The 24,531-nt window shown below is 44.8% G+C and overlaps 2 protein-coding genes across 3 annotated transcripts in view; both read right to left on the minus strand.

Annotated features, from left to right (window-relative positions):
- Positions 1–180: 180 nt before the first annotated feature.
- slc46a2 (solute carrier family 46 member 2) lies at positions 181–7,614 on the minus strand. Its single transcript, XM_030084205.1, has 7 exons — positions 7,061–7,614; positions 6,199–6,369; positions 5,753–5,980; positions 5,488–5,659; positions 4,707–4,790; positions 1,271–1,427; positions 181–1,185 (listed from the first exon to the last, which is right to left on the minus strand). Exons 1-7 carry the CDS (start codon positions 7,502–7,504, stop codon positions 1,128–1,130), a joined length of 1,314 nt encoding a protein of 437 aa, XP_029940065.1. The 5' UTR covers positions 7,505–7,614; the 3' UTR covers positions 181–1,127.
- Positions 7,615–8,865: 1,251 nt separating this feature from the next.
- palm2akap2 (PALM2 and AKAP2 fusion) overlaps positions 8,866–24,531 on the minus strand; it is a 92,080-nt gene continuing 76,414 nt past the window's right edge. The window contains exons 10-17 of one of the 2 annotated variants that reach the window (XM_030084203.1): positions 16,290–16,499; positions 15,829–16,191; positions 14,665–14,763; positions 14,475–14,576; positions 12,965–14,363; positions 12,678–12,856; positions 11,967–12,005; positions 8,866–11,053 (exon numbers count right to left, since the gene is read on the minus strand). In XM_030084203.1, the coding sequence (XP_029940063.1) occupies positions 10,907–11,053; positions 11,967–12,005; positions 12,678–12,856; positions 12,965–14,363; positions 14,475–14,576; positions 14,665–14,763; positions 15,829–16,191; positions 16,290–16,499 (2,538 nt within the window). In that variant the 3' untranslated portion in view covers positions 8,866–10,906. The remainder of the gene's footprint in view (positions 11,054–11,966; positions 12,006–12,677; positions 12,857–12,964; positions 14,364–14,474; positions 14,577–14,664; positions 14,764–15,828; positions 16,192–16,289; positions 16,500–24,531) is intronic. The other variant, XM_030084204.1, reaches the window with a different exon arrangement.

The following is a 24,531-nucleotide window of genomic DNA, read 5'->3' on the forward strand; positions in this document are numbered from 1 at the left end:
TTCAGTAATTTTCAGCTCTTTAATAGTAATGTGTATTTAATCTCTTTTCATTTTGTGTTCTAACTTTAAATGTGGGCTTGCAAAATGATTTAATATTTTTATGTCTACATATTATTTTCATCCAAATTAAATTACTGTAGCATTTGAGCTTAATTTTAAAGATTCACACAATAAAAACTATTTCATGAATTCATCGTCTTTATTGAAGAAAGTACAGAGACACATACAAAAGTGCAAGTAATGAGTAACCTTCCCTTGTGTTGCCAAATGTGAAATAAAAGATTAAAAACAGAATCCTGAAAACTTGAACATACCTGATGCACAAAGCAGTAAGCTAACTAAAATACAATAATAACAAAGTCACCATTATTCATCTTTGACACCACTTCATCCAGATGAAGGTGGAGAGGTGGAGGAGAAGATCCCAGCTCAACAGAGGCAAATTCCACCTAGACAGGTCAGCAGTCCATCACAGGACAAACACAGACTGATATCACACACACTCACGTTCACACCTACAGGATATTTAGAGTATCAAGTACAGTTGTACTCATTTAAATGTTATTTATTTGTGTTTTGATTCCAAATGGAAAGCATATAGTTGTGGGTCTACAGTGTGAGTCCTCAACTGTTTTGCTTCAGGATTCTCCACAGTCGTAGAATAAAGTGACCTGTGGAGTGAGAATGTGTGTGTGTGACTTGGCAGCTCTCTTCTTCTGTTTTTGAGCATCACTGTGATTTTCAGCAGGGACTTTTCCCTGCCTGACACATTCACTGACAAAACACCACGCTATGCAGAAATGAGTTTTCACTTCACTCTTCTTTTGTTTTTTTTAACACAAATTTGAATAGCTGATGAAATCTGTTGCTGTCTTTTTGCAATAATTTCATAAGCTTTGTGAGTGTATGTCGAAAACATTCAGGATCATTTTCCCCTGTCAGTGCACGTACGTTCATTTAAAGCCGCTCAGCACGGGCTAATTTCAGTTTTCTAAGATATTTGGAAATCCTGCAGTGGATTCCTCTCGTGACAGACGGAGCCTCCTCTAACAATACAGGATGTGACATGAAAGGCTCTTCACGCTTTTTTAACTTTCATTTTCCAACGTGGCGATGCAGACGTGACTTCAGTCTCCCAGGATTCTCTCATATCGTTGTCTCAGAGGCAGTCTCCATCCAATTATACTGAAGGAAACATAGAGGGGAAAATCTTGAGAATATTGCAGAATCGTGAATCGAATGAATCGTGCGGGCAATCTGCGGAGAGTACCTGATGGGGACCATTCCCAGCACGGTGAACAAGCTGGCCAGCATGAAGACCAAGCCCGGGAACCAGTCCAGGGTTCCCTGGTAGATCTTTGTGAAAGCAGGGAGGTAGGCCAGGCCGGCAAACTTCAGAGTGATCTGCAGGAGGGTGAGAGAGGTGCCTGATGGGAAGGAAAGGGGGAAGTTACTGATAAGACAGGGAGAGAGGTAGGGATGTGCCAATTTACGATATAATCGCGATTTACGATATTGGACAGCCGAGATTATCATATCACGTCATTTACAAGATATCGTCCGTTTCATCTGGAGACAAGCCCATTACCGAAACAGCTATTGATCTAACCCAAGGTGTCAAAGCCTCTGCAGCAAAATGTACTGCAAACCACCACAAAAGTCCCAGATCCATAGAAAACCCCTAAAGTAAGTAATTTTATGCCAGGATGATTAAAACTAGGCATTAACGCGTTCGGCCCGACAGACACTGTACCGCCCCCCTCAGCTGCACCTCCAGACACAAAACGCAACAGAACCAGAGATCCGTCTGCTCCATCCCAACATATTGGGCCTCGCGTGAAACTAGAAAAGCTTCTCTTTAAGAGACACCAGGCAGAATCTTCTCTGAGCCGACCGCCTCCCGTCAGCGGCAAAACAAACCCAAAACCGATCTTTACATTTCACAGCCAGCGCCTCAGATTGCACTTTCTCTCACACTTCTTCGCCAAATCTCAAAGCTATTCACACCAAACACAATATGTTTTATTTCCTTACCGTTTTGTGGTCATTTTCCATCTATCCACGCTCTCCTCTGACCAAAATTAACTTCATAATCCTCTGCAGTAGTGACAGCGCGTCATGCGCCTGAATGTTATTGTCGCCATCTTGTGGGCTTGTCGTTAATCTTGGGAGTTTAAATAAAGTTTGTTGACATTCGTTCACGGCTGGTGAGCTTTCATACGATATGATACACGTGACTGAGGCATCATCCAGCTGGGAGACATCTTTTAGCATAACCGCACGAGCGCCGCCGCCATCTTGGTTCTAAAAGACGCAGCAGTGCGCACCGCAGAGCGAGACACACGCGACACACACAATCAGTGATTGTTTCTGTGATATTTGGCAATTTTTTAATTCTGAAACGTGCACATTTATCTTCATTGTGCGTTTCTACAGCTCATTGCACATTGTTTTTGTTTTTTTCTTCATGTGTTTACATGTTGCAAAGGGGATTTTTTTTTGTTTTCCCTCATATAATTGGCTATTTTTGTATTGATTTTATTATTATAAATATATTTCAGTTGGAAACTAAATGCTATGGCTCAGTCATTTATTAAAAAAGTATTTTGTACTGTGCACAATACTGTGCAAAATTATAAGTTTCTGCACAAAAACTGTAGAAATGTATGATATAGTGGCTAAATATCAGAGCCAAAGGCTGCATTGCATACAGATTCCTGTAGTGGAAATTAAAAGTATTTTAAAGTCAGATTCCTTTCAAATAAGTTATAAACCTACTTATTATAGTTTGGCATAGGTTGGTCTCCAAATGGCCAAATGAAGGGTTCTCCTGGTTCTATCCAAACTAAACACTATAAAATCTGTGTGCTTTATGCTGATCTCATAAAAACCTGGTCCAGTTGTAGTCCAGGAGCTGCTGAATGCAGTCAGTGGCAGCTTTATGGCTGCTTCATTGTTATAATGGTGTTTTTCAGTATGGAATCCGGAAAAAAAAATAGGCAAGGGTAAAAGTTTCATTTTTTCCCTCTACTTTATCAAAATGTGCTCAGGCATGTTAAAATGCACAGTGTTGTTGACAGATGTTGATGGATTTCACAGTGTTTTTGAGCATTTTCAATAGTATTAAAAGCAACGCACCAAATATCGTGATAATATCGTGAATCGTGATATTTTGGGCCACCAATATCGTGATATCAAATTTTCATATCGGCACATGCCTAGAGAGAGGTTAACAGAGGGGCTTGACTCAAGTTACTGATGTGTGTGTGTTTGTGCCGCTCTGGCGAATGACACAATCCCCACGATGAGAGAGAGCAGATAAGAAAAAATCCTGATCGCAAATAACTCAGACACCCCATCGATCCCTGTTCGCCTCACAAAGAGGAAGCAGAGCTTCGTGTTTGTATAAGACAACCTGACTGGCCTCATTCTCGAGCTCCAGGGAGAAACCGCTTCCCCGTGTCCGCATACCTGTCTGAAAGCTGATGAGCTCAGATAACAGGAGGCAGGCGGTTTGATGAGACACTCTGTAACGACGTCAGGACTCACCGAGACCAAAACAGTCACGCTTTAATCATTAACACTCAACCTTTTCTTTTTGACTTCTTAATGTCTAAACTTGAGCCTATCTACTCAGTGCAAGTTTGTGCTTGAGTACAACTCCTGTTTTTCTCTTAGAATCTCTCTGATTTGACATTTGGTTCTGCTATATGTTTGTGTTCTTGTTCAGATTTGTGCCTCATTCGTCAAATAAATGTAAAAACAAATATTTATAGGTTTCTCATCACTCCAGCAGTGTTTTTGGGATTTATAGAAATCCAGGAGGTGCTGGATCAGGACCACACTGACATGCTGAAGGCTCGTTTCTTATTCCTCTCATTACCTAATTTGTGGAAAATAAACTGAAAAATGATCCAGACAGGTTTGAAACATTTGCAAATAAAAGGTTTCCTGAGCACGTTCAAAGACCAAGAGAAAGGCAAGAGAGTTGTTGCTGCTCACGGAGAGTCTTTGAGATAAGCTCATATCATTTCCTCATCTAATCTGATGGATTTTACGTTAAAGCAGCTCGACCAACATTCTCATGTGTTCTTATATTTTCAGAATAATTTTTTACTTTTTCATTTATTCAAACAGTAAACACAAACTATCAGGTTTATGTTGACTGATTTGGCAATTGTACCTTTAATATGAGGAACTGTTCCAGAAATAATCAAACATTTCTTTTTTTTAAAAAATTGCTCTTTGCACCTTCATAGTCATGACTATATGAAATCACATCTAGAAAATAATCTCTCAAAATCACTCAACAACAACAGATGAATTATAATTATAGAGACTTGTGAGGTTTCCCTAATTTTTTGACCAGTTGTTGAACTTTGAGGCAGAAAACTCAGTTTTGGGGAAATACAGTATGTCATCATTCCTCTTCTACAACTTCGAATTTCCGTCACTGTCCTGCTGCTTTTGTTGCAGTACCTCATTTCTCTGTGTGTTTACAGAACATTATGTGTGACACTGTATTGTCAGTTCCTCTGTTGTCTCTTTACACCTTCAATCTATTTCTAGATATGTTTGCACTTCGGTTTGACTTCCTTGTTTTTGTGTCCTGAAGATGCTTTTTCTGTCCTCTTCAATCACACATTTCATTCTCAAAAGTGATTTGGTAAAAACCCTGGTGGGGAAAAAGTAGAGTGTGTTCTTACCGTAGAGGGAACTTGGGACCTGCTGTGACAGCAGAGATCTGATGGTCGGCATCGGGATGAGAGCGAACAGAGTCAGTAAACGAGCTGCAGAAAAATGAAACAGCCGTTAGTGGGTTTTTTTTCTTTCAGTTCTGCTTCTGTTTATTTTCCACAAAGTAAACCACTCCACCAGGCAGGCCGGTACCAGAGCAGACACTCATTACCATTACCACGTCACTCGATCTCTGGTGCTACGAAGTGTGAAGTTTTTATGTTCTTCTTGTGCATTGAAGGGTTTTCCTCTGGAAACGTGTGTGAGGCTAATTTTTCAACTGTAGATTGTCTGTAGGTGTGAATGGTGAGTGTGTGACCAGCTGGCGACCTGACCAGGTTGATCCTTTATGCATAGTCAGCTGGGATCAGAACCAGTGTCCTGCATCCTTTAGTTGGATCATTTCAGGGTAAAAAAAACAAAACAAAACTCCCCAACTACTATTCTCCTGTCTATCGACTGGTATGAGATTCATGAAGATGAAAACCCTTGAATTCACACTCAATTCCGGATAAAAACCTTTATGGCTTTTCAACACTTTCAGTTCCTTGATTTAGTTCCTAGATTTTCTGAGCCGCGCCTCATCTGTGCTTTTGGTATTCAGATTAGAAAAACCGGTGAACCAGTGTCGATGCTTTGCTACTTTATACGAAACTGCAGAATGAGTTCTACTGCGATCACAGGTGACCCTCTGAAGGTCACTGTTGTTGCTTTTGTCCATCATGAACACAGATCTGAGATCTGTCTCACCGAGGTAGAACATCCAGGTCGCAGTGACGAAGGACATGAAGAAGATCCCCGAGGCGAACGACAGCATGCCGATCAGGATCAGGCCCACGTCGCTGACGCAGCGGCGAAACGCCACGACGCCAAGGAAGCTGGTGAGGAAAATGGCACAGCTGGCAGCATTTCCATAACCCACCTGACGAGGAAGGGAGATGAAAAGAAGGAGAAGAAAGTCCAATAAAGCCGTACAGTAAAGTCAACTCACAGAAGATGCTGCTTCATCAGTTACCTGGGTGGCGTTCCAGCTGAGGGGCTCTTTCAGCACAAAAGCGACCAGCATTGACACAGCTCCACCCACGGCGAAGTCGTACAGGAAGGCGGCCACGAAGAGCAGGGCCACGTTCACCTTGTCTATTCCTGCCGCCGCCTCCACGACAGGGGCTTCGTTAGAAGAACCCGACAGGAGATGGCCTTCCTCCTCCGGCCCTCCGCTGCCGCCGCCGGTGACTTGCTTCACCTAAAATCAAAGATCTACATTAAACCTTCCCAAAAGAGAAGCTTGCTGGTGTTGATCCACCCTCTGTATCACTTTATACAAATAAAGACCATGAGAGCTGCTAATAAATAAATACATACATAAATACTTGAATGTCAGCTAAAAATCTGGTGGCTGATGACCTAAAACCCAGACAGATAACTGAAGGACCACTAGGATGGCACCGTCTCCACACTGACCTGCAGCAGGAATACGGCGAGCAGCAGGCAGAGCAGGTGGAGCAGTATGCTCACGATCAGCAGGATGGTCCCGTGACCCAGACTGGACGTGTAGAGCAGGAACAGGTGACCGGACACCAGACTGCCCACCAGGCCTGCTATCCCGTACAGCAGCTCCACCATCATCATGGCCTGCAGGTCAAACACACCAGCCGAGAGCTTGAGAACTGGGCCCAACCAGGAACATTCCAGAAATATGTCATTATCAAATTTTTAATACTTTTTAAAACTTCAGTTTTCCCTCGTTAATTGGCTTGAACAAATTTTTGTGACTTTTCCAAAAGTGGAAAAAAAAGCAGTTGAAAAGAATTTGAAAATGTGAACTCAAGCAGCACTAGTGTTCAATTTAATTCTTTATAAGTCAACCCACTGCTGATAAATAATAAAAAAAAACATCAAAATGTTAAATATTATTTTCAGAAACTGATTGACTATCAAATTTACTATTACACGTGTAATACTGTGCGCACATAGACATATAAATACATTGTAAATAATCTATATAAATGAATATATTTTTTATCATTCATGTTTTCTATTTATTTTTTAAATAAATACACATTTAGTTTAATTATTTTAATTAATTATTTAATTTAATTTAATTTAAATTTAATTTAATTTAATTTACGAAAATTAATATACACAAAATAAATACATCTACATTTATATACTGAGAATGCCAATAAATGCAGCTTAAAAGTAAATAAATTTTCTCGAATAGCTCTTTATGAGCCCTACTGTCACTTATAATGCATCCAAAGCAAACAGTAGTTTAACTCCAGCATCAGTCTTTCATCCTGTATCTTAATAGAAACACTCCGACCTTGGAGCGGTCCTTGCCGGTGGATCCCAGCGACACCACGGTCATCACCCCGGCCCAGAAGGCTCCGTATCCCCCGGAGAGCCCGAACAGGAACGCCCCCCCGAACATGACGGACACCGGCAGCCCGGACACGACCACCAGGAGGAGCGCGAGCCGGGACAGCAGGTACCCGCCCAGCGGCAGCGCCACGGGGACCCTGCGCCAGCCGCGGTCGCTGATCCGGGCCAGGAGCAGCGCGGGCAGGATGGGGGTGAACCGGACCACCAGGCTGTAGGTCAGGTAGAAGTCCGTGATGGCTTTCTGCCGGCTGTCCTCCGGGGTCAGCCCCGGGTAGGAGGCGTTGGCGCTCCGGTCGCTGACCACCAGCTGCAGCGCGGTCTCGAACAGCGTGTTGCCCAGCTGCTCGAGCACGATGACCGGCTCCACGCGCCGGAGCAGCGCCATGGCTCCGGCAGGCTCGGACCCCAGCGATCCGAGAAGAAGAAATCCACCACTGTGGCGAGGAGTGTGTGTGTGTGTGTGTGTGTGTGTGAGGAGTGTAAACACACTCTGTCTCATCCACTTCCTCATGAAACCAGCTATTACCAGCTTGTGCACGCCAGCTTTCAAAACCACGTGGATTTGTTCATCCATTGGTTCGTGTCATTTGGAACATCATCGGAATTTATGCAAATATTAAAATAAAGTGAAAACGAAAGAAGTACATATTTAAATTTCAAGTTTGTAAGCCTACACTTAATAATCATGACATTAAAAAAATATATCACAGTGCAAACTCATAGAAATGAAGCACTCAGAACACCCACTGGTTCAGGTTTTGTTTTTTAATGAGAAAATATTCATAATATGTGTAGTAGGTGCATAACTGTGAGCCTTACATGTGCTATAAAATAAGAACGCGGAGTATGAGCGTACAAGTGGTTAACATAGGAACAGAGGTTATACCGAGTGCTGCATAATAAGCTGGCTTCTCCACACACACGGTGTGAGTCCTAAAAAAAGAAAGAAAAAAAAAAGAAGAGAAGAAACAGGCTACCAGCATTCAGAATGATAAATAAAATCATCTCCATGAATTCAAACATCAAAAGCATAATAATTAGAATAATTACTGTAATAAATCACACAATTCATCATCTCCTCTGCCTGTGCTTGATGTCTTTTTATATGAGGACTTCAAACCGTTTTGGGGGTTTTAAATGTTTTGAAAAGTTTCTATTTTCGCAGTATACAAAAAAAAATAAAATAAAATAAAGAAGTGCTTTTAATACTGCCTGGCAGCTGCGATCGCTCTCGAGGAAACTTATTTAGTGTGTGTAAGGCCAGCTGACTTTCCTATTGTCCTTTCTTGACCTCAGTGTTTTAATCTCATGTAAGCACCAGCAGCTCTGTACCTGCGACTGTGTGTCCACACACTCTGCTCTCTCTGGCCCCAGAAAAGGAGGCGCTAGTCCTTTTAAATACTATAAATTATTAACACAACAACAGGGAGGAGTTTCTCTGGAATCAGCTGCGAAATGAGCATGATCGAGAGCACTCAAGGGAGGCCGGTGCCTTGCTGAAGGACACTTCAGACAGGACATCCCACAGCAGAGGCAAGCGATCAAAACTGAAGGCGCGTTTGGTTTATTTTACAGGGCGGGAAGCAATTTCTCATCTCAATCTCAAAGGCTTCTATAGAAACAAAGACGGAGGATTACAATCATTTTGCTTCTCGTTCAGTTCGAGTGGTTCAGTCGAGTGTGTGTCCTGATTTGTGAATTTGTACGGATGTGTGTCTGTAATGACACTTGTATATTTTTGTCAAAGTTTGTGTGTGTGATATGTTCAGTGTGCATCAAGGACCTGTAAATATCCCTGCCTTCACCCCCCACCTCAGACAAGCCTGGTATTTATTTCGTTTTTTTTTTTAGATTTGTCTGTATTTCTGGTTGTTTTTGCCCTCAGGTAAGATTTATATCAGCAGATCTTTGTGAGGAGCAAAGAAAAAAAAAATAAAGAATTGGTAGCAACGACTGAATGAGACACTTACAGGTCCTTGTAATCAAATTTCTGCATACACACATGCACACACACAATACACTACACAATCACACACTTTGTTTCTCTTTGTAAGCACAAATGTTATTTCAGACACAAAATATTCTTACATAAATACGAATAATACAGATTCAGATCAACACAAATTAAACAACTGATTTTTGCAAGTGCATCAAGCCTTGATGGGCTCCTAATAAGCCCCGCCCCCTTCAAGCAGCAACAAGGACTTGTTATTATTGGTAATTTTTAAGTTGTCATTATCTTGATCCAATGATTCTATGTGGCCTCTTTTCTTCCATGTCTACTCAGAGCTCCAAATATTGCTGATCGTTAACGTTTTCGAAGCAAATTTGACAGATTGCAGAGGGGAATGTGTTTTCTTAACATATCATGGAACTTCTCACATGATGCAATGTTTCACCAATAACGTCTGCGTAGGTTCAGTGATAAACATCGATGATGTATGACACTACATGTTTCTCGTGATTTAACGCTATATTGCCGCATGAATTTGGAAATGATTCTGCACTGGCAGCATTCTGCTTCCTGAAAGCATAAACAGTGACCACCGACATTCATGAAACAAGGAAGTCTGTTGGGTACTGCTCCGCTCTGAACACTCAAGTTCTCTGTTGAGCTCCACCACAACACTTTCGGCTGTTTGCTGTTTGCTGTGTGCGTACAGCAGAAGTGAGCGTAGGTCCATGCACACTGCAGTTCAGACTGACTTGATTTTCTCTAAATAACAATGTTTTGGTATCACAAGTTTTTTTTTTTTGCTTTTTTTTTTTTTTAAATAAAAACTTTTTCTTGTCAAACTTTATCCTCAGCTAACAAAGTTTAGTAGTAGATACACGGCAGATGTTCATACAACAAATACACAGTCCTACCTTGGTATAATACACGAAACAACTGCTTACATCAGAAAGCACAGGTCAACAAAGCTAACGATAGCTAAAAGAAGTCTTGTTTTTTTCAATATAAAACCCCCGTCCCAGCCCTTTTAACAATACACACACTGAGTGAAACGCTGTATATGCGACCAGCAGTAAGTTTTGCCCTCAGATTTTTCATTCTCTACACGGTCCGTTCAGAAAAATCACCGTCGTGGTTGCTAATTTTCTCTACGAAAACTGTAATAATCCAGAATAACGTACATCATACACGCCGACAATCACCGACAGTCTAAGGCCAAGTTAGTGATATCAGTTTTGTGAGCAGTTTGACATTATTAACCCTCCCAGTCGGCACTTACAGATAAAAATGGGGTCAGAAAGGGGCTCCCTGTGGTGCGTTTCACTTCAGTTTGCACTCAGAAACGAGACAAGTCGTCAGTCAGTGTGATTTGGCCTCTTTTGTCCTGCAAACCTGTTCAGGTAAAAAGTTCATATCTGCACACAACTTTCCTGGAAATTAAGAAAAACAACAACCTTTCAACACATTCTGAAGATGATTATCATCACACGGTCAAAAAAAAAAACCCATCATCAGCAAGTCTGTCACAAGAAATCCTTAAAACTGCAGACAGGTGAGAAACACCTCTGAATATCGATGTCGTTCGTGTCAATCAGCTCTAAATCCCTTCAAAGTGTCTCTGGCATCTTTTGTCTCAAACCCACCTCAAATACCTGGAATCTCTCATACACATACTGCTACGCCTTCATTTCTCAGGTCCCAAAAGCACACGGCGGCGCACGGTCCTGTGATCATCAGGGTGCTAAAAGTAAAATAAATACTGTTTGTATTTGCTCTTCTTTCTTATCATATTTCCATTCATACTCTTCTTCTTCCAGTAGCTGTCTCCACTATTTATTCCTCCTCCTCTTCCTCTTCTTCTTCCTCCTCCTCCTCCTCCTCCTCCTCTTCTTCTTCTCCTTCCTCGTTGGCGTATATTCCGGCTTCCCACTTCAGCGCCATGTTGCTTTTCCGCCGAGTGACTCGAGTGGCCTCCAGAACCTGACGGACACAGAGTGAGGGGATCAGCTGAAGGCACACAGAGGGCAGCGTCATGGAGGGAAGACACGTGCAGAACAGTCACAAAACACGCAGATCCAATATGGCATGCACCGCACGTCAGATGCCGAGGGAGCGCTTGTTTCGTAGCGTTTTCCACCAAACTGAAACGCCCCCTGCAATATCTGACTTTACTCCACTCAGTTTCCGTGAAAGTCTCATGCTTGCAGCAACCATATTTCATCTTTCCGATGACTTTCCAAACACGTCACGGTAAACACAACCACGGACACGTCGTCGGGCTCAGGGAGGATTCATCGGAGGCGGGGGGGGATCCGGGGACACTCAGGACATTCTGGCATACATATAGAAGTTTTTTTTGTGTTTTTTTTTAACACTTCACGCATCTCTGAATAAAATTAACTGTGAGGGAAAAACAATTCAGATGCTTCCATGTCTGCTATTAGAAATATTTATGCAGAAGTGTGTTTTGTGATGATGGACACTAAAGACTTTGTTGGCACAAACTAATGCACACAACTGGTATATATTTATGAAAAAAAACAAAAAAAAAAACAAGTGTGGGGTCAAAGGTCACACAAAATCCATGGACAAGCACATGCAGCACCAACACAACAAAACAAGGCCGGAAAGCAGACCTGGGACCAGGTTTTGCACTTGTGCTCCTTGATAAATTTACTCATGATTACTTCTCTCTGAACTCAGCGGTGCATTTAAAACATTTAAAACATGTTGAATGCGACTAACAGCGGAATCTTTAACACTGTAAAGAAAAAAAAGACATCTTTTTCAAGAAGCAGGGTGCAGCAATGGACGTCTGCGTGGACAGTCTGACCCAGGTCTGTGCATAAAGGCGGGTTATAGGAGTGAAAAGGCTTCGGGGTGCAGCAGGTACCGCCGTGGTTACCTCGTTAGCCAGCAGCAAACGGGAGTACTGACCGACCAGCAGGGGGAGAAGCAACAAGTACAGGAAATGAGCACATGAGTGAAAAAAAAAAAATACAACCCACAAAAAAAATCAGCAACAGCAGCCAAAACTGAGAGAAATCATGACTTTTACACCTTTTTCTCTTTTAATGGAACTTTATGATCTTATTTATCAATAAAATCTAATCGAGTGTGAGTGCAAATGGATGAATGGTGGGTGTGTTTGAATGTGTGTGTGTGTGTATGTGCACACTGTGAATTTCTATTCATCTTTTCTGGCAGCCGGTTCCTTTGACAGCACAGACCTGTTTTACAATAATGAGAACTCTAAAGTTGAACAGAGAACCATTGTCTGTGTTTCACTTTCAGTTTCTTTCGCTGTGTCATGCAGGGAACTTCCCATCTGAGTGTTGTACAATATTTGTTTGCGCTAACAGGATGTGAGAGACTGTAATCAACCACATAGACATCACTGAATCACAGCACTGCAAATATGTACTGTATACGAAACAAAACGATCAAGAACTTGGTTGTACTTTCATTTCCTGACACATCTACTGATAAGTTTTATTGATAAAGTTGAAAAAATAAAAAAAAAACAACTGTGATCTGTGGTTACAATTACTAGTTATGTATGAAGTTTATGAGGAGTTTTATCATTTCCAGTGAAAATACTTACACTGTTGTCTTCCATTTTCTCCCTCCTCTTTACTTTGTGCGTCTCGTAGTCTTCCATGAGCGTCTGCATGAAGTTTTTGGGCCGCGAGCCTCCGGAGTCCTCGCTGCCGGCATCGGACAGGGCTCCTTCTGACGGCGAGGGCGAGACGGGCGGTGCAGGGCGAACTTTCTCGATCTTTCCTGCAAAAATTGGTTGAAAAAAAAAAAGAAGAAAAAAAAAAGACCTTACAGCGTTTTCTGAAGCAATCGGGTTTATTGTGGGTCCTGCTGCCCCTCTGTGAGACTGACCTGGCGCGGTCCGTGCTGTCATGGTCAGTCTGGTCGGCAGGCTGTTGCTCTTCATCTTATCGGCGGGTGAAATAGTGGTTTTCCGAATCCCCGTCCTCGCGCCGCTGCCGGAGGTGCCGCCGGGCCGGACCGCCACGGCGGGCTGAGTCTCCCTCTGCTTCTTCAGCTCCTCCTCTCTCTGCTGAGCCGCCCGGATCTCCTCCTCGATCATCGACAGAGTCCGCTGCTTCTTGGAGCGCAGACGGAACGGGCCGCTGGCCGCCTCGGCCTCGGGGCCCCGGGCCGCGGCCGCCGTGCTGCGCAGCTCGGCCGCCTCCGAGTATTTGCTGAAGTAGCTGAATTCGGGTTTCTCTGGGCTCGGGGGTGAAGGGGGCCGGTAGGCTGGGGTGGGCCTGGAGACGGGGGCCACAGACGCCGGCGCTGGGGCCTGAACCGGAGCCGGGGTGGAGGACGCCAGCGCTCTGCTGTAGGAGGACTGGATTTTGATCCTGGGGCCGCCGTCTCGGGGTCTCTGGGGCGGCGAGACGGGCTGGGAGGGCGGGGGAGAGGGCGCGTGGAGCTGCTGGGGCGCCTCCACCGGCTTCTCCACGGTGACCGCCGGCTGCCGGTCCGGCTGCGGGGACGGGTTGGACGGCGCCGGGCTGGACGAGGCGGGCGACTGGAAACTGGGAGCTCCGCCCGAGGACACGGGCGAGGAGGACACCGGCACCGGGCTGCCCGTCGAGGCGGACGATGGGGAAACGGGGGCGCTCAGCTGAGACGAATTCAAGTCGGGCGGCGGCCAGTCCCGCCCATTCTGAGCCGCCAGGGCGTTCTGGATGGCGTTCTGCACCAGCACCCCGGCGTGGTACTCCAGCTCGTCCTCTGTCGGGCCGCCGCCGGTCTGCCCGTTGACCGGGGTGGCGGGCTGCGGGGTGGGGGGCGACACCGGGGTGAGCGGCTGCGGGGTGGGCGGCAGCGAAGCCCCGCTGTCGGAAACGTTGTCCAAGCTGAACACGGTGGTGTCCTGAGAGCGGACCGACAGCTCGTCCAGCCCGGAGTCCGACTCCTCGGGGTTGAACGCCGGGTGGAAGTGACCCTTCGCCTCGTCCTCCCCGGGCAGGATGGCCATCACGGCTCGGGCGCACGTGAACTCGCCCGCGATTCCCTCGTCAGACCAGGTCACGTGAGTCTCCTCCGTTTCCGCGGCGACGTCGCCGCTCCCCAGGCTGCCCCTGCCGCTGGACTTGGAGAAGGGCTTGGCGGAGTAAATGTGAGGAGCGACGTCCTTCCTGGTGGCATCCCCTTGGAGGAACTGCTTCCTGGCCGACGAGAAGTTGATCTGCTCCTCCACTATGTCGTCTTTCCTGGTCAGCTCTGGGTCAAAGGTCACCATTGTGGGAGGGCCTGACACCTGGGGCTACAGACAGAGATTGGGGAATAGAAGAAGATTAAGAAAAAAAAAGTGCTTGAAACATGAAATAAGTGGATGGGATATAGCCTTGCGTGTGTGTTTACTAGTGTGTGTTACCTGTGTGTATGCGTAGGAGTAGCTCTGTTTCTGCTGTTTCCTCTCTTGGTACTTCCTCAGAGACTCCAGCTGCTCTGCATCCAGCTGTTCTTCCAGTGGGACCTGGCATGAGTGAACCCAGCACGTCAGCCGGTTTGTCACAAGTCAACAAATCTTGAAATAGTAAATAAGACCTCAACAGGAGTGTTACCTCCTGAGGGGGGTTCCACCAGCGCTGGGCGATCCCGGGGTTTTTCTTCACTGCCTGGTCTCGGATCAGTTCCTGACGCTCACGCTCCAACTCTTGAACCTGGCAGGAAAAACAAATTACAATACAAAACTGCTCGTATATCCTAATGAGGCCTGCTGAAAGGTGATATTCTGAACAAGTGGAGTGGAATGTTTTTTCCCAGAGAGCTGCTATCTTGTATGATTTAGGCTCTGTTTATACAACAAAGTCTCATTTTAATTCAGCAGCGCCTTGAAAACGAGAGAGAAACAACAAATACTGAAAACAATGTAGTTTTCACGTGGAAGCGCTAGCAGGTGCTGTTGTAGTTTTTCACACCCACATATGTGATTGTAAAGAGCAGCTTGTTGCCTTTCAGACACATTCATCACATGCGGGTGTCGTGAAGCACTGGTTCCAAGCTCCTTTCCAGAGAGACTAAGAACCATCTTTGTCAAAACTTTACAGTGAAGATAAAAACAGAAACACTCTGAGAGAAAGCAATGGATCGTTTCTCAATCCCTGCTTTCCAGAGTCTCTGTCAAATGTAATTCTGATGTCTAAGCAGGAAGAGCGTCACTAGATCAAAAAATGAAGAATTGAGAAATCAAAGCCTTCTTCCGTGTGTGCAGCTGAGTCAGTTGTATTTTCTTGCTGTCAGACCTGCTTCATTACTTTTAGCCCAAAGATGACCCCAGGTGACCTTTGGTTATTGCTGTGCCATCATGTGCTCTGTTACTCACCGTTAGCACACAAGTGAAATTGCAAAAGTCCTTCTGAAACCAAATTTCATGATTTCATCTGAAGACTTGCACAACTATATTACATTGCAAAATGTCAGTCATGCACAACACTTCGAGATTTCAATCTATAGTCTTGATTTTTAGACAACGTCCTGGGGATTCTCACATGTTACCATCCTAATTTGCTTATCAAGATTAACTAATCTCCAAAAGTAAAGCTCTTGGGCTTCAACTATTAGTATACTCTTTAAGAAACTGTGAAATCAGGTCGTTCTGACTTCAGGGTAGAAGCTCAGTTTGACTTAGCAGCTAATATATTTACAGAAAATGTTCATTTCTGGACAATTTAATTGTGTTGTGTGGCCAGTGTATATTGTTTCATCGTTATCAAAGAAGCTTGTACCTCCTCTGAGGGCCGCCTCCTCGTCACCCTGACCTGCTGCTCCTCTCCGGGGGAGAACAGCTTCGCCGGGCGCTTCTCCTCGTGAAACGCTCGCAGCTCAAACTTGGCCCTGCTGCTGGCCGACTCCTCCCCCGGCACGTGGCCGTTGGTCCTCGGGGCCGACCCGTCCTGATGGAGGAACGTCGTCTGCTTCTGTCCCTCCACGACGATCGGCTGGTGGCCGACCGCAGGGTGGGCCGAGACGGAGACCGAGGGAGACGCCCCGCCGACGCTGATCGCCCTGACGTGCTCCGACAGCGGGGAGCTCCCGTTGGTGGGGGCGTCCGACGCCGCGTCCAACACCTGGTCCAGGTAGCGGATCTCCTGTGGCGAAAGCAGACAAGGGAGCTACTGTAAAGACACATTCCTATCCATAAGCACTCCTTTACATTGGTTACATTTGGGATGATCTTGCAGCACACCTGCACCACCTCGCTGTCGGATCCCTCCGCCTTGACAAGAACTGCACTGTTGGGGCTGCCGAGGCGGCCATGTTGGATCTGCTGGCTCTCCAGCTCCATGCTGACGGGCCTGTCGGTGATGACGCTGACCGATTCCTGGAAACTGACGCTTTTTAGGGCTCGCTCTCGAGGGGCTGAGTCACTGACATCATCTGCCGCCCGCCACGACTTCTGTCAACAAACAAACAACAAACAATGTCTGTTAGAGGTTTTGTTGATTAATTCATTTCTCATAATTAGTAGTCTGTATCGAGTGATAAATGAGAGTGATTCAATCCTATTTCAACCTCTCACACATAAATCTGTCTGCATTGCAGCAGTACGGCACTGAGGCAAACCTCTGCAGCAGCAAACTGCAGTAAATTGTATCCACAACTGGGGGGCGCCACGTCACAGGCTGCTGCTGCTAGAAGGGAACAAAAACTTGGTAGTATGTAGTATGTAGTGCTCTTGATTGAAGAACTGACTCTGAATCTATTGTCACCACAGGACAGTAAATCTTGAGAATTTAAAAGAAATGTAAGAACATTCGCAGTATGTCTACGTGGTTACAGTCTTCATTTAGATTTAGATGGGAAAAGAAAGGTGGTGCCATTTAAAAAGAAATTAAGAAGCTTTCTAAAGGCGAGAGCGTTGAAGTCAAGAAATATTGTTGCAACAAAAAAATGACAGAAACAATTTGAAACAAATTTAAGTCTGTTCTTTCCAGGGAGCGAGATATCTGAGGAGTTTACAGTTCAGTGCTTTGCTCAAGATTTTCAGTGGTTGTCAGCACATAAAAAAATGTTTTAAGTCAGTCAATGAGGCTCACATATATGAAAGCAAAGCCGAACACTGACAAGGACAGTGATTCCTGCTAACTTTGAAAAACAGAAACTTTCAAAAGCCTCTCAACCTTTTCTCAGGTCTGATTTAAATTAGGTTGCTTCAAATTATTCAACATGATTGACAACTCAGCTCAGACCCAAGGTTTTTCAACTGATCTCCTCTGTCTCACTAAATAACTTCCATAAAACACAGAGTGCAATGCCAGTCCACACCGGTTTTAAATTAGACTGTGATATCACTTTCTTAATGCAGCCATTACATCAAGGCTGAAAGCATGTCACGCCTCTGTTCGGTAATAGTCAGTTGATTTAACACTGCAGTGCTGCATTAATCACCGGGGTGGTTTCTGAACTAAATGTTTTTCAGCCACGCACATTAACTTCACAGAGCAGCTGATTTATTCAGGGAAGCGGATCCCAAACGATCAGACCTGTGACCTTCCATCACAGAGAGCTGCGAGACGCACTCATTCACCTCGTTGACCTCTCTCCTTGTCTCGAACACCAACAACTGCCTTCCTACGCCAGAGGATGTGGTTATCTCCTCGAGGCGATGCGGACCGCTTTCGGGGTAACATGTCAGGACATGAAATAAGGATCACTTCAGTCAATTGGTTCTCTGTTCAGAAAACACACACACGCATTCTTAATGAAGAGGTCGCTGCTGTTTGATGACCGCTTACATGTCAGACGCAGATCAATGACAAACGATATTTTTCAGAATCTGGTTCGCACTTAACGGCTTGAAAAATACATTTCTCCACCCAGATTTCACTCCGTTTCAGTTTTCTTCTTCTCCTTCACCCCCTCCCTGCCCCCTGTCTTCCTTTTCACAAAACATTTCTCCGTGTTTTCCTTCCTCTCCGCTTCCTCCCTGGGATTGTTCGGATGCAGAAACAGTGGTCAGCGCAGTCACGTGGAAGATTAAAACAGCCTGCGTCTGTTTTTCAAAAGGCCTCCTTCTGTCTGGTAATGAAGTAATAACCATGTCCTCTCCACTCCCTCTTCCCTCCTCGCTGTCTCTTCATTAGTCCTCCTCTGTCCTCGGAGGGAGAGAGAGTTCTTTGAGGGCATGTTGGTGACCTGTCTGACTCAGTCACATGCAAATTCTTTACTTTATGCAGTCTGCCGAGCCACAATGTGGGAAATACAAAGTGAACGCGTTATTAATGGAACAGAACTGGACACTTAGGAGTGGTTTCATATTATTACCAATGGTGTGAATGAAACAATTTCTTTTCACTGTGCTATCTTTCACAGTGATTACCGGTACTTTCATTTTCTCAGGCTGAGATATCTTTGGCAAAATCACCCAGAAATATCCTGAAAATTACAACGCTATGAAGATTTTTTTGATAAATATCAATCAGTAGTAGGAATGTCCAAGCTGGGCTTGCTAAGTTAAGTTACTCATATGCTGAGTAAAAACCTTCAGTGTGATACTACAGGAAAAGGCAGCTGTTTTAATTATTGATGTAGTCTTACAAATTCTATAGCTTTCTTGGATATTTCTGCATTACAATCTGTAACATCAAATCTGATATCTAATCCTACATCACAGTAGTAGGACAGGAAACATAATAAAACACTATCTAATTTATTTTCATAATGTCTGAAATCTAAACTACCATCAAACCTACATGAAATCCAATATATATCTGAACTCCGAGCCAATATTAGGGATACAGGACATTAGTTTGACATGTGACAGGTGATAGTGTATTGCCATAGGACTTGTGATAAATGAACACTATGAGTATACTGTAAAAAAACACTACATCATGACAACATCAAATCTGTTATCAAACATTTGCTTTACATGAAAGTTATGTCAATATCTAATTATCCTGATATCTCAAGTCTGAACACAATCTGGCATTCAACATCTGCTCATATCATAGTTTCATAGTTTAAAATGTTTCTTCCTGTAACACAGTATCACAATATCCAAACATGCCTTCGCTTCCTGAAGCCATAAATAGAAATTTCAACTCATGATTAGAACACAGAAAGTTTGAAAGTGCTGTTCTCTTTCGCTGTTTCCTTCTATCCTCCTCCAGTCTGTTTGTTTTCATCTCATCTTCTCCACGCTCCCCCTGTCAGCAGTCTTCCTCTCACCCTGTTAATGAAGCTGGTGAGCATGAGGACCGAGCGTCATTTCTATTTACACCCCCACTCACATGAGGCTTTCTGACTATTATCTCAGGCACTGTACTTGGTGTATATGTGCACGTGCAGGAATGTGTGAGTGTGTATGTGTGTGTAGGAGTGTGTGTGTCCAGCGGCCAGGACGGTACAGAGGGGGAGGATATCCTGTTACTTGCCTCAGGAAAACAGCAATACAATACAGGAATGTCTCATTTTCAACACATTTCTGCTGCGGACATGAAAGAGAGTGTGTGACTGTTATTGTGCAGCAGTGCATGCATGCAGCAGGTGTGTGTGTATCCGACTTACATCGAGGTGGACTTTACATTCCAGGCATAGCTGCACTGCCCTCAAGGCTGCGGCTCTAATAGACGTGATGAGGGACGCTGAACACCCCTCCGTCCGACTAATGGAGAAAAGTGTGTGCTCATATGTGTGTGTGTGTGTGTGTGTGTGTGTGTGTGTGTGTGTGTGTGTGTGATGCAGTCTTATGGCGAGTAAATCCAGCAGGGAGTCCTTCATAGGTCTGTGTGAGTCAGCTGAGCGTCAGTATTCCAGATGCTGTCTCATCTTCTGACTGCCGGCGTCTCTAACATCTGGAAACGCTTACGCTGTGACTGTCATGCACAAACCTCTCCAACACACACTCGTGTTTTGCCCGAGACACTGAAGGGAGGGAGGGGTCCGGCGTCCCCTCTGATACATCCTGACTGGAAGTTAGACCACGACATTTCACCCCGCAAATGCATTTCCAGTGAATTACAACGTCACATCTCAGACGGGCCCGTTTATAGCACACGCTTCGGTGGTGATGATGTACGAATACACACACTGACACACACACACACACACACACACACTCCAGTATACTATGACCCTGCTCTGTTTCCTGGCTGAAACTAATCCCATGTAGTAACAGGAGCCTCCTGCTGCTGCTGCTGCTGTGCTCTCGTATCCAAACGCAAGGCCAAACAGCACTATCCAGTTGCCCCTCAAGGCGACACATGGGAGATCCAAAACAATGATGACGGACGCCTCAGTGGCTGCATAAATCAGGGGTTTAGGTGGCAAAAGCCACGGATGGAACAGGTGGGTTACTTGTGAGAGGCAGCTGAGATTAACATCAGGTCGGAGCAGGGGAATGGGCAGGACAGAGTGCCGTAGTTTGGTGAAACAAGCAGGAATATCTCAACCATAGGTGGCATTTCCACATCTCCATGTTTCCCCTCATGGAATAAAACTTACTCCAATTGATATTTCAGTTTAAAAACTACTAAAAAAAAAATCAACCAAATTGTATTACAACAAAAATAAGCTTACCACTCACCTGCTGTTCTTACGTGTTTAAGTGGATCAGTTTAATTTAATAAAGAATGTAGATCCATGCTGTGGCAGTCCAAATCAAAAATAACATTAATTTCTACCATCCGCGTGTCTTCCCTTCTCGAGCTTTTCCTTTCCAGCTCTGTTTCTGCGTGCCGTCCCGTTCCAGAAAGTGGGAGTGCCGGACTTTTCCCTGGCCAAGCCTTTTCCTCTCCTTCTTCTCCTCCTTTTCCTCCCCTCCCATCTCTTTCCTCTCCTCCACAAAGCCTCTCCTTTCTCAGTAGCATTCCTGCCGGCTGCACGGTGAGCTGTGATGTCATGGGCTGGTGTGTGCGTGTGTGTGTGTGTGTGTTTCTCTAGATGCCCTCACGCACAAAGACTCCTTCTGTGCAAGCCCTCGTAGACGCGAAAACACACTCACACACACACACACACGCCAAAAACTTCCACCCTGCGCCTCCTCCCTTCCTGTGTAACCTCTCTCTTTCTCTCCCTTTAACCTCCAGCTCCTGTCGGTGAGCCGGCCGGATCGAGAGAGGCGATGATGAAGAGATGATGACTGAAGGAACGGGAGGGGGCGATAAGAGGGGAATGGTATTTTCTTCTGTCATCGTCGGAGCGAGGCCATTGACTCAGTCTCATATGAAGCTGTATTCACCTATTAATAAAACGTACGTGAAATGAAACTTTCTGCATCACTCTGCCTCAAAGCTTTCGAGACTTGATGTTCTGTATTATAAGTTAAAGCCAAAATGAATTCGTAACTCTGTCTCATGGATATTTATGGTTCAGATTATTGAGTACAACTTTTTACAGTGTTATTACACAACTTTTATTATTGTCCATCGACTCATGCACGCGCAGAAAAACAATTTCCTACAGTCACGGTGTGCATGCGCCTGAGCAGCATTTCCACTGTCCACACGGCGGTGGAGTCAGAGGGTTTTTCAAAAGTTCCACTTTGAGAAGCGTTTCCAGAAAGTTGCGTTTTCAGTGAATCCAAGCACCGCCTGCCGTGTAAATGAACGCCCAACATGCAAAGATTTTGCATTGTCACTTGAAAACCTTGTGTGAAATCTGTCCTGAATCTGAATCATCAATGGATGAAAAATGACTCCCTTACCAAGGCTGATTTCACTGTGAGGAGGCTACATGTGTAACGTGGAACATGATACAAGAGCAATCATGTACAGCACAAAGAGGCCATAAGAAAGCTGGCCAATGGGACGGGTAGAGATTAACCATGAGGCTATTCATGTGTCTACTGGCACTGTGTGTGTGTGTGTGCGTATGTGTGTGTGTTAGGTCACAGGATCGGGCCACTAGAAACCAGAGCTCAGCTGAGTCATGGTTCACTTTCTCTGCTCACACACGGCAGCAGGAGAAGCGGTGGAACTGGAAACACTTTCCTCCAGGTTACAAGAGCAATTAGCAATATTGTGTCAGCGGCCGTTAAACGACGGAGGACGGCAGAACAAGAGAGGCGCTTCGGTTCCAACGGGTTTAGAGCAGCATGTGACAGAATGATAGATTCCCTCCAGTCCGGTTTTTATATTTGCTCTAATTACCTACTTTCTTCTTCTCTGTTCAAAACTTAACCTTGTGTCAATGACGAGAAACTGAACCAGATGTTTTACACATGCAGCCACAGGGAGCCCAAACAGTCGTCTTCTGTGATTTCCAGCTCTGAAATACCACCTTCTAGAGCGAGTGGGGAAAAAAATGAAACAGACTTCAAAGAAAAATAAGTTTTATGGGATTTTTCTTCCAATCCAGACCGCAAACCATCTGTGTTATAACTTTAGATTGAATGTCCATGATTTTCTTGTATATCAATATAAAGTGAGGGGGATCGAGGATTTTTCTGGAAAACAGCTGGGTGGTCCAAAGGTCAGACCGGTTATCCTGAAAAGAGAGCCACAGACTGAGTGACAGGCTGCACTCAGCGCCTCCCACTCACACTGTTTCCTATAAACGTGAGCCGCTGTGCTCAAATTCTTGATTCCACTGCCCCTGATTGAAATGATGAGTGAGTTCCCAGGGCTAGAAATAACTCTCAGCCATCTGATGAGGAGAAATCGGTCACGGGAAATTGGGACAGTAACCCAATTATCACGCGTCCACTGGGATTTTCAGTTCCAGGGTGGCTTTGAATGCACAAAAGACAGCATGATGGCCATTACTGTGTTTACAGAGGGATGAGCCCATTACCTAGCAGTGAGTCCAGGAGCTACAAAAACACAAAAGATGAAAAGGCAAAGAGATGAAGAGAAAGTCAGCAGGAGCATGTGCGATACTTGGCATGTGTGTCTGATTCTGAACAAGTGCAACTGGGTCAGCGGCATCAAGTCAATAAAGACACTGCTCTGAGCAAACTTATGTCATGAAAGCTGATCGAGATTGATCAGGATTGCAGTGAATGACACACTTTACAAGAGCAGCGTGTCCGGGAAGCTCGAATGTCAACCCCTATCGTATGAAGGATACGCGGGCAGGCAATCAGACGGCTAACTTTTAACACATTCTGTGAGGATGAAAGAAAACGGCCCAGATTTAGCTCTCTGGATTCAGACTCAATGTAGTTCATCAACTTACTGAAGCTTCAATGTAAAATCTGAGTCCAGTGGAATAAGTTTGAACTCACTTAGCCTTGTGGGTGACAAGGAGTAAGAAGAGAAAGGTGGAAGTGGAAACTCTCCATCTCTGAGGTTGGAAAAGCTGTAGGTTTATTTAAAGAGTTATTTCGGTGGATATTTAGGAGACATCAGACGTTTCCAGGACAGGAAGGGAAGGTTTACGATGATGTGTGCCGGGAGGGGGAAAGCTTCAGTCATCAGTTGTAATGTGTGGCTGTTATGACGTCTGTCTCGTGCAAATGCAACTGTGCACAGCATTCCCCAAACCCCGGCTATAAAATTCTGTCGAAGGCAGCCAATGACAGCAACATCCTTTAATAACTGAGGGAAATGTCACAATCTATACTGAGACTGTGACAAAACAATAAAATATGGGCAGAGAACACTTGAATCTTAAAAAAAAAAAAAAAAAAAAAAAAAAAAAAAGTGAACAATCCAGCAAGGTGAAAGGAAGCAACTGATTGGATGAAAGCCTATCACAGCTCCCAGGTCATCTAAACAGGAAACCGGGAAGCTTTCCTAACTTGTATCCATGGAAATGGCCATGAACACAGGAAACACACTGAAAACTAAAGACCACGTGCACAAAAGCATACACAGACACAGAATTATAACCTATTGGAGACATGGCGGGAAAGGTCAACAAGGTCTATTTTTGCTAAATAAATAATCTGAAAGGAAACAGCCAAGTCCGACAGTAGCAATGAAGCAGTCTTGCTCAAGTCAGAGCCGTATCGCACCAAAATAAAACTCTAAATAGAAAAAAAAAAAGCCCGCAATCATTGTGACGGCGTACTCTGAAAGAATAAGAAAGGCGATTTTCAGCAACCCACTGCAGTGGGATCATGTTCAAATCCTTCTTGAGCTGTAAGTGTGACAGAGGAATGTGCGGCATGTCTGGACTCACGGTAACTATCTGGGACCCTTCTCCAATGTTCTCATGACGCCGCTCACACACACACAGCTCAGACCTCCTTGGACTCCCTCATGGAACGACAACAAAAGGCCCCCACAGGAGCTCCAGCTCGATTCCACAGCTTGAATACTAATGCTACACTCCACTACACACACACACACACACACACACACACACACACACACACGCACCCTACATGCTCACAGATGAGGCCTCTTAAAAAGAAAGGGTCTGCAGTCAGGGAGTGTGACTGCTTGTGTACACAACGCTCTCTAAGCACAGGACAGACATCCAGATTAACACTCCTGGTGCAAGTACAGAGGAGGACATGGTCTCAGCGTAACGCAGAACAG

This window comes from Salarias fasciatus (assembly GCF_902148845.1).
Source record: "Salarias fasciatus chromosome 7 unlocalized genomic scaffold, fSalaFa1.1 super_scaffold_4, whole genome shotgun sequence".
NCBI classification, from domain to species: Eukaryota; Metazoa; Chordata; class Actinopteri; order Blenniiformes; family Blenniidae; genus Salarias; species Salarias fasciatus.